The sequence below is a fragment of the Triplophysa rosa genome, linkage group LG4 (assembly GCF_024868665.1).
Source record: "Triplophysa rosa linkage group LG4, Trosa_1v2, whole genome shotgun sequence".
NCBI lineage: Eukaryota > Metazoa > Chordata > Actinopteri > Cypriniformes > Nemacheilidae > Triplophysa > Triplophysa rosa.
The window spans coordinates 23406329-23416577 of NC_079893.1; the positions used below are offsets into that span (position 1 = coordinate 23406329).

The following is a 10249-nucleotide window of genomic DNA, read 5'->3' on the forward strand; positions in this document are numbered from 1 at the left end:
TTTGCACCCCTTCCCACATACACACATTAGGGGCCCTTTGACTCTACAACGAGTGAACTTACCCTCTCGATGTGAAACTCTTGCACACACACTCTTCACCAAAAATCTTTTAGTCTCTTTTGTCTTACTCATAACTCATATCACACTGACTTCAGCTTGTTTGGACAGTTGTTTTTATTAACTGAGAAATCTCATCCCATGATTTTTGTCAAATATATGGAGTACATGTTTATATAATCAGTATTTTCTTACAATTTGTTAAAGGACGGCGTCTGAATTATTATTTCAGTTCAATCATGTTAATCCTTAAGGTAACTGCCTACCTATTTGATTTGACAAAATTATAATTTATAATTCAATTATTTGTCAAGTATGGTGACCCATACCCGAAATGTGACTCTGCATTTAACCCATCCAGAGAGTAGTGAACACACGCACAGCAAGTGGTGAACACACGTACACCTGGAGCAGTGGGCAGCTATCACTGCAGCGCCCGGGGAGCAAGTAGGGGTAAGGTGCCTTGCTCAAGGGCACCTCAGTCGTTACCCGCTGGCCCTGGGGTTCGAACCGGCAACCTTCTGGTCACGAGTCTGACTCTCTAACCATTAGACCACGACTGACCCAAAATTATAAAAGATATCTCAAGATTTTTTTTGTGTATTTTTTATTTTTGTGCATTTGCATTGTAGAATTAGTTTTGGCAAACGTAAATCAAAAAAAGTTTACCTACTCTGAGATCAAGGATGCAGTATAGCCATCAGCCCTGCCAAATAAACAACAGAGGGACAGTTTGTGCTTGGAGGATTCAGGCTGCTCCCCTTCACATCTCCAAGGCTTCAGATTTTTTGTGTGTTTTTCTTCTGGTTGCTCATGACAACGACCTCTGGTAGTGAACTGAGAGAGGTCTTGAGGTCAAAATACTTGGACGGACCCCCAACTACATCCCACTTTCAAATCATGCAGAACAGTACACACACAAACGATGTGGGACAACTTGTATAGATTTGTATGGACGTAGCCACTTCCCCCAACTAAGGCAACTTGACCCAAAACAGAACAATTTAGACCTAAAAACAGAGAATTGCTGTCCACACTTATGACCCCATTACATACTGTACATTCAGTGTGTGTACAGAATGCTCAGTATGTATGGATGCATGAGGTATGCAGAAAGAATTGACGCTCAGTGAACATCAGCCAATAATGGGCTGTGACAAGGCATGGGGTAGAGAATGGTGTGTTCATCCTAGAACACAAATACACTTCACTTTCTCTCTCTCACACGCACACAAAAACACACAGAGAGACATATTCACAATTTTCCTTGTTAAGGGATGGTTCACGTAAAAAATAAATTCATGTATATGACCCTTTTTTTCTGTGGAACACAAAAGAAGATATTTTTAGAAATGTCTCAGTAGTTTTGTGTCCATACAATGGAAGTCAATGGGGACCAGTGTTGTGTGGTTATTTGCATTTGGTTATTTACATAAGGTTGAATAAATGATCCCAACCAATCCAAATAAAACGTTTTTAATAAAAGTGTGTCATTGTTTCTTGGGTTCAATGGGTGACTACATAATCACCTTTAAACAGTCAGCCACACCTCTTCCTGTATCAGCTGTCAATCATGCAGACAGCTTGTCTGCTTCCAGAGCTCAGGTGCCTCACAGGCTGCTGTTGTCAAGCACAAGCATCAGAGCACTTGGAAATGCGAGAGTCTCTGGCGGCTGACAGGAGGCCACTTTAGGAGATGCTATCTCCAGGACCCAAACACCCTGACACACTTATTAATGCACACACACCTTTACGCGGACACAGATAGACGTGCGTACTGTTTCTGGCTGACAGGAAAGTTGGTTGATAATCAAAACCCTTAAAGCGATAGTTCACCCAAAAATGAGAATTCTGTCATGAATTACTCCACCTCCAGTTGTTCCAAACCTGTATACTGTGCATTTCTTTGTTCTGTTGAACACAAAGAAAGATATTTGAAAGAATGTTAGCAACTGAGATTCCTGGGGCATCATAGATTTTTATACAGTTTTGGAACAATTTAAGGGGACTGTGCTGCCATTTGACAGAATTAGTGGATTAAAATGGGATTTACTTATACGAGAGAAAACATTAAATATATAGGCCTACGTTTATATTTAAAGTAAATCAAGACACTGAACAATAACAAAGCGTGACTTGTGAAACTCAAAACCTCATTTTATTCTATAGTTAACAGTACCATCAATCAACGCTAGAGCATCTATAACCCGCTGTAGTTACTGATACCTTTAAACCTGTACATATGGCATGTTGCATTGTGGCTTCTTTGATCAGAGTGTGGTGTTAATGGATTTTTCTCCTCCTTTTGACCATGGGACTGGTAGAAATGTATAGGGGGTGTGGAGAGAGGGCAGTGCTATAAAGTGGAGGGGTGGAAGGTCATTTGAACCTTGTGGTTTTGGAGCAAAGTGCAGGATGACAGAAGGTGTTCTCCCCGTTTTGAGACATCTCTCTCTCATACAGAGACAGGAAGTCTGCTCACCCCCTCCCGCTTACTTATATACACAGACACTAGACCATTAACAGATCCCATGCGTTAATGGGCTGCATTGTAGCGGTAGATGGGATGGAGTTAGATATCCAATACTGAAGTCACAGTGATTAGCTTGTCACCTCAGAACCAATCAAAGTCTTTCCTTGACACTGCCTCAACCAGCCTAAAATGGAGCTTTGGGGAAGTGTGCATCACTGTACTTTGCCCTAAGACTGAAGAGGCCTAAGAGGGTCTGGATACTTCTGAGACCTATGCAGAAATACTTCTGTGTATTAGACTGATTGACACTGGGGTAGATGTGCCTATTGATCCATCTAAAAAGTTTGTTTTAATGATGTTTTGACTGAGCCTGTAGTTTAAATGGATGCATGGGGAATTTTTTGTGATGCCGACACTCCCTAATATTTTGGAATTTTCCTAACTGAAATACATTGATCCAGATCTATTAACGTTAGATAAGCAAGAAAGCAGGCATGAAGACTGACATCAACCATTATGGGTTTATTCTTAACACTCAGAACTCGAGGGCAGCAAATGAAGTTGTTTCATCCTTGCAAGAAAGTACTTTAAGAAAAAAAGATTCACTATTAATTTCACCTCCAAGTTTTCACTTGAAATTAAGCAAAGAAAAGGAGATGCTACGAAATCACAAACTTAGAAATAAGGACTTTGTATTTATAATTATATTTTGTACAAGTGTTAATGTTTTCGTTAGGGTTTTGAAGTGCTTTGTATAAACAGCCATTTCAATTACAAATTAAAATCTCAACTTGTTTTATCAATTAAAACAAATGCGTTATTTATTCATCATATATATTTAATTGTTTTAAGTTTCCAAAATACTTCGATTAGATCAGCTTATCACTGCAGTCAATTTTAACAGGATTTATTTTAATGTAAACGAATGTGTTGCTCTCCAGCGGATTTTCTTCACACAATTGTGTCGTTATCTAGCCAGTTAAGCACATACCCTACATTATTCCAAATGCCTTTAACTTTTAATACTGTTCCCTATTGGGTGGTTATTTATTTTAGACCACATAGATAATATAATTTTAACAAAGAAACTGCGTGCAGAGGGCTGGAAAATTAATTTAGGTCAAGAAGCTAGTGAATGGTAACGCTGAACCCAAATGACAACAGACGCCTCATTAGGTTTCAGTCCCTGACCGTCCGTGGCCTAACGTGACCTCAGTAGTAATGGGGATTTGAGATATTTATTAATAGCGAAATCATGTCATTTTCAGGCTCTAAACAATGACCAAATTTCATCTAATCCATTAATGAAAACTCACCCTAATATAATGTTGTCGATGCATAGCGTTGTAAGCCACGAATGAAAATATATTTGACTAAAGGTGTTTGTTATTGTTTTATTTCAGTTGTATTTTCATGTAAATTATTACTGTTAAACTATTAAATTGCCATACCCGTGCGTAAAGTGTACAGTTCTATTATGACACGAAGCATTCTTGTCGAGAAGTTACCCTAGTTTACAATAAACACTATAAACAATCATCCAACAAAAATCAGGCCAGTCGAACTTTGCAGGCACATTTATCATGGAAGTTTAGCCTACTGAAATTTTACTTGGGACTTTATTTCTACTCGTTTACATTTCGTTTGTTACATGCCCGTCTTTGAAATCTTTTTGGTTTAACAATCTTTTTCTAATTTATCTACAGGGGAATAAGAATTCACGGCTGTAATCTAAGATTTATTGAGAGTATAATGCGCTTGGTTCAGGAAATTTGTTTTCTAGTGAGGTTTTGTGCCTGCCAAGCCTAATTTAACGAATTTCCATGCGGCCTGTCCTACATAATTCCTACAACACGCAGTATAACGCATTTTATAAGATTTATGAGTTTAATCTAACAGAATTCCAAAGGTTATAACTCTCTCTAACTAAAATCAACCAAGGAAAAAACCTACCGAGGTACACCGTTAAAAAAGCCAAGACACAAAAGCTTTCATTTAAAGCAAGTGTGAAACACAGAATTTAATGACACTCGATAAAACATAATGGTACTTAACCGTTATGGTGTTATGGAACAAAACTGCAAAAGGAATAAACAAAAAAGCATGCGTTAAATGTAAAATAACCAATACATTCACTTAAACATGTTTTAATTGCGCTCATTTAAAAATAGAGGCCTATTTAAAATACAAATGCATGCATCGATAATCAATCTTTGGCGAAAATGTGTTTGTAATAATAATAAAAATAACAAAAATATAATGTAAACAGTAAATTTGTGTTAGGCTATAGTTCCCTGCCAGGGTGATTGGCACTGGCATTTCTGTCAGTATGGCTGCTCACTCTACACAACTGGGTAGAATATGCTAGATGTTATATTTTTAATGAAATGTTTACAGCTTACAATAAATAAATTCGGATTTGCATAGAAATTTAGGCCAGGTCTTTTCCTGACGCTCAACATTTTGAGCAAAACATAAACAGACCAACGCTTATCAAAATGTAAGCTGGCCAGTCCTGTCAGCTTTTTAGGAGAAGCTAAGAAAACTGTCTCTGTGTTTAAGTTTTGTGAGTCATATATCTCCATCGAACAGGCTGAAATACTTGCTGGGATTTGAGAAATAAAAGTAAGGCGCGCTACCTCCAGGATATACGACTGGCAGGGGCATTGGAAGCATGCATCTTCCAATCAGACTATTCTCTTTATATATAGCCGGAAGAGGTACCGTCTTTCCGATATCGCCGAAATCGCTAGTCGGTCCCTCCAGTTCAGTTGACAGTTGCCTTTTTAATTTATTCCGTCGATTCTGAAACCAGATTTTGACTTGAGTCTCGGTGAGTTGCAAAGAGTTCGCCAGGCACGCGCGCTCCGCGCTACTCAGATAGCGTTTCATGTCAAACGTAGATTCCAGCTGGAAAATCTGTCTTTTTGAAAATATAGTGCGCGTTTTCTTTTTCGTCATCAGTTTATTCTTCTTTCCGTTTCTCTGTTGCGTGTCGTCGCAGCTGTCCGTACTCTCGCTGCGCGTATCGACGGTTTTTAGCTCGTCCACGCCGCCATCCCTGTTGACCTTATCTGTAAATCAGGCAGACGCTATCAATATTTATCCAGCAATTACAAGTTAATGTGTTAAACGGTTTGGCATGCTTATGCAACAATTCTAGTTTAAAGCAATATCTTACCAATGACATCCAGATTTGCATCTGATCCTTCTTTGCGTGGATCCTCAATCTCTCCCGGGTGATGCAGACAGCCATCCCGACAGACTACACGCGATGTGTTTGAATGACAGCTGTCAAAGTTTCTGCTACTCGGCTTGGAGCTAAGGATATTGTCAATGGTAAACTTCAAAGAAGCGGGTCGGCATGACTCGCCCTCTTTGCTCATATTCTCCGTTGGATGCGGGGTCCCTCTCCGTACCTTTTTGCCGTTTCATAAACTAACGTCTCGACCCTCCAAACACCATCGCTCCACGACGCGCCGTGCTGCTGCGTTTTCCTAGAATGTTAGTCCACTGACCGGAAGAAAACGATTCTCCACCGTTTATTGGTCACGAGATTCACAGAACACGCCGGCCAATGGCAGAAGGGGGTGGGCGTTAAGCTCAGACCTATCCGGACATCTGGCACACGTATAGACCTACTTCAATTTATGTACCAAACTCTGCATACTATAAGCACTTTTAGGAATAGGACAGCGATTTCGGGTTTCATTGCATTTTTTCTTTTTTGTTGTTGTAGCCTACTGCTGCTTACCGACACGCGGTGCCCATTTGAGAAGAAAGGGAGGTCAATGTGTAGCGCAGGCTTTTAAATGTCATTTAAGTTGAACTTTCGGTTCCCGTTTAATTAATTACAGCAGCTGCATCATAGTGTTTAGTTTTACAGTCTACTATATTTCAAATATAATAAATATTCAAAATATTTACTATGCGTATAATCAAGCATAGGCTATTTAAGTTTACGTTGATCTATTTCTTAAGTGAATTTTACTGAAGCATGGATATTTCATTTAAAATGTTTATAAAACACTGGCACGTTCAGGTCTAAGTCTGTGTCATTGTGTGCTTAACTTTTTTTTAGTCTTTTTAGTATTTATAATAATGTAAATAGCATTGTTGTTTATTATATTATATTATTTGTATTATTTATTGGCCACGCAGAACTGCTTACTGGCGCAATGCAACTATTTTTTATATCATATAATTATAGAATATTTTTATACAATCTCTCTCAAGACCCTCCAAAATATTTAAAATGGAAATATGTGGAGAAAATACACACGTTATCTCAGAGTAATGAAGTTTAAGTGGAAGGGACAACCACACGAACCATTGTGATTGATTGTCATTAATTAGATTAAACTTGTTTTTGTGCTCAACCATAGCCAAGTGACTTTGGGCGACCTACCTTATTCCACTGTGGGTTTTTAAACCCCCTGATTTTTAGGCTACGTCTCGGCGAATTGAACTCTGAAAAAGCCCTTTTCGGTTTATGTGCAGTTACATTGACGACGATGGTATGCAACGTTGTAAATATGGTTAATGCATTCTTCTAAGATTAAGATTCCATAATAACACTTTGCCTTCTGAAGTCTCGTAAAACTTTAATATAACTTATAATAATAATGTGGTAATATTGATAAAATAAATTGCAGACTTATGACTTGTTTTCTCATGGTTAAATCAGTTCTTCTATTGTATCTACTAAAGTGTAACTATTTTCTTTCCCGAATAGGCAGACTGTTGGAGATAATTATTAGATTTGTGAATATGTGGAACATTTGTGAATCATTTTGAGATGGCCAAAATATTATATTTTATTTTAAATGTTGTATTTTGAATTAAGGAAACTTCTCATATAGTATTAGGCACTGCTTTGCACGGATTTATCTCTTTTCCAGTTTTGTTGCAAAGGCTTTTTACTACCTCACGTTTCTTTGTGAATGAGGCATGATATGGTTGTATACTTTTGGGACTATAGCACATTATTTTGGTAATTGGTTTACTCATTGTCCAGAAACTACACAAAGTAATTAGGACAACATGTGGACACATGTAATATAATATGAATATATATAATGCAATATAGGCTAATATAATACGATTAGTGCTGCTTAAATATTAGTATTTTATGGACATTCACAGCAGAAATTCATACTTGCAATTACGTGATTCCTTTATTATCTATACAAAGTTATCATGTGAAAAAGTGACAAAACGTTTAAAACTGTGTTTCTGAATAAAAATATATTTTGCACATAACAAGTGTTGCCCTTATATTTACATATAGGCGAGGGCCCCCATGCAAGAGTGTATAATTGTGACAGACAATAGTGACAATAAACAAACTTGTTTCTCTTGTAATGTGTATTCATGATCCGTTTTTTCTTTGGATGCGGTAGACATCAAGACTGCAGTTTTCAGTCTTGAAAACTTAATAGTTTTATCAGTTATTGCACCATTCAATTGTCAGTATATTTGTCAATCACCAGAATCAAAGTCAGACGAGGCCTGTCATTTGCGATGTCAACAAATTCATTGAATGCGCAAAGGATGTCAATGGATAGTTAACGGAATTCGAGAAGCTCATGATTGGTGGCGAGACTTGGGACAGGTTAAAACTGATTGTCGACATGGGTGTAGTTTTATCGTGGTACAGGATGGGCACCCGTACGATCCGTTGGGAGCTGTGGTTAAAGTTAGCAGCCTCTAAATCTGCGGCCAGTTGTCTTTTCCATTTATTTCGGCGGTTCTGGAACCAGATTTTCACCTGCGTCTCGGTCAGGTGTAAAGAGGCAGCAAGGCCTGCGCGCTCAGAGCTGCTCAGGTATCTCTTCATGTCGAAGGTTGACTCCAGTTGGAAGACTTGGCTTCTGCTGAACACGGTCCGTGTCTTTTTCTTGCGGGCGGAGCAGGCCTCGGGTGTGTCGGGACAAGAACGCGCATCGAAGAGTTGTTGTGCTTCCTCACTTTCGTCAACCACACACTCGCTAGTTTTTGTGTGCGCTGCTTCATCAGGGACCTCAGAAATCACGGGGGTGCCTCTGTCGCTGCGGGCACAGTTTTCAATGGGACGACGCATTTGCTCTGCTTGACCTGGATAATGATTCAAATAAAATAAATGATTTACTTTGAAATAGAAACGTTATATGTTCAATATATTTAATCAAATGAATTTGCCCATGCAATACTAGCAATCTCTATCGTTTCAAACCTCTTAAGGCCCTAGTGAATAGTGTGTGCGTCATCAACTCTCTCTGGGGTTTTCGCAGCCTTACAGGGTTAACTAATCAGACAAACCAATTGCACTCTTAAACCCTTAACGAGTTTGGGAAGTGTTTCATTGCCACTCGGCTGCCTCCTGAGCGCATTCGAGCTGCTTTTGTTGGTTTTACCAAATTAGGCTTTAAGCCTATGGACCGACAAGTAGCATTATTGTGTCTGTATATGCTGTATAATTTAATTGGGAAAGTTAATCTCTGAATCTCTGAGTCTGAAGCTTTATTGCTAGGAAGGAACAAGTCAGCATGTCATGCAAAGCTCTTCTCATCTGATGAGCACATAAAATAACATTTTAAACCACTGTCCAGTTTAAACACCCCTTTTATAAATTTTCACATGACTTGATGCTATCATTAAACAATTTGACCAATAAACAAGTTGATATTTCCATTTAACTTACTTTCTGGTCGTTCTGCAGCGTTTAAGTTGGAGGTTTCCCGTCCATACCAGTCCAGCGGCGACTGGTCGCTCCGACACATCTCTGTTTTCAAGTCTGGGCTAAATGCTTGCCTGCGTATTTCTTTTCGATGCGCTTCAGTGTTGCCCACATAAAACATCTCACTCTTATTCTCCGCGCCATAATTTTCCTTTACGGGAAGGACAGATGTCTCTGTCCTACAGCAACCAAGTAAATTCTCGATGAAAAACGACGAGCCCCTCGATGAGGGTGAAGTATGTCGCTGTGGGATTTTGTCATGCATTTCTCGTGCAAAAAGTACCGCAGTAGCTGAGTGGTTCGCTAATACTTGTACGCGAAAAGTAACCAATCATTTCCCTCACGATTCCCCCGCTCAACCATCTCTTTAGCGTGATTAAATCCTTGTGCGTCTAAGGCGCCAGCACAACGAGAAGCGGAGCTGTGGTAAAGAAACATCCAAGTCAAGTCAAAGCCTAACAAGCCGAGGGTATACTGCTATTGGACGATCACAATAGCAAATGGGATTTCTCATGAAAGGATATTACCGGCCTCCAATTCGCCTTCGCCTCTGATCGTGCCTCAGGGTCGGTGGAAGCCCTGTCACCGATGGCTTTATGTGGGTCAATTAGGAAGCAAATCAAAATAAAGACAGCGGTTCCACGCATCGCGTCAGCTGGGGATCTCGCCGAGTCGGATGCTGCACCGTCTATTGGTCGGATGAGTCGCTACATCACAACGACGTTAAAGCACACCGGACACAACCAATGAGACAATGTTCTTTGGGGTATCCCAGAATATTCTGTCTTGGTTAAAGCATATTAATAAGTTAAATAATATATTTAAACTAAATCATTCTGGATTTCGTTGGAACTCATTGTCTGTTTAACACAAAGTTATTTAGGTTACCCTTAATAGTAGGATGAACTCAGTAACTGACCCATGAAATGTATTTAAAATATTTTTTTTCGAGCGTAACGATAAATCGAAATAAATGGCATGGGCTAATTGGACCTATGGAA

General features: G+C 39.2%; 2 protein-coding genes across 2 annotated transcripts; both read right to left on the minus strand.

Annotated features, from left to right (window-relative positions):
• Positions 1-4553: 4553 nt before the first annotated feature.
• On the minus strand, positions 4554-6255 carry hmx4 (H6 family homeobox 4). Its single transcript, XM_057332689.1, has 2 exons — positions 5712-6255; positions 4554-5604 (listed from the first exon to the last, which is right to left on the minus strand). Exons 1-2 carry the CDS (start codon positions 5914-5916, stop codon positions 5102-5104), a joined length of 708 nt encoding a protein of 235 aa, XP_057188672.1. The 5' UTR covers positions 5917-6255; the 3' UTR covers positions 4554-5101.
• A 1464-nt stretch (positions 6256-7719) lies between these two features.
• Positions 7720-9898, minus strand: hmx1 (H6 family homeobox 1). The gene is made up of 2 exons (XM_057332687.1): positions 9213-9898; positions 7720-8626 (listed from the first exon to the last, which is right to left on the minus strand). Exons 1-2 carry the CDS (start codon positions 9511-9513, stop codon positions 8031-8033), a joined length of 897 nt encoding a protein of 298 aa, XP_057188670.1. The 5' UTR covers positions 9514-9898; the 3' UTR covers positions 7720-8030.
• Positions 9899-10249: the final 351 nt, after the last annotated feature.

Excerpts from the sequence above, each read along its gene's own strand:
- hmx4 (XM_057332689.1), bottom strand. The coding sequence starts at position 5,916 with ATGAGCAAAGAGGGCGAGTCATGCCGACCCGCTTCTTTGAAGTTTACC. Across the intron at positions 5,605-5,711 it reads TGCAAATCTGGATGTCATTG|ATAAGGTCAACAGGGATGGC; the intron begins GTAAGATATTGC and ends CCTGATTTACAG.
- hmx1 (XM_057332687.1), bottom strand. The coding sequence starts at position 9,513 with ATGCATGACAAAATCCCACAGCGACATACTTCACCCTCATCGAGGGGC. Across the intron at positions 8,627-9,212 it reads CGCTGCAGAACGACCAGAAA|GTCAAGCAGAGCAAATGCGT; the intron begins GTAAGTTAAATG and ends ATCATTATCCAG.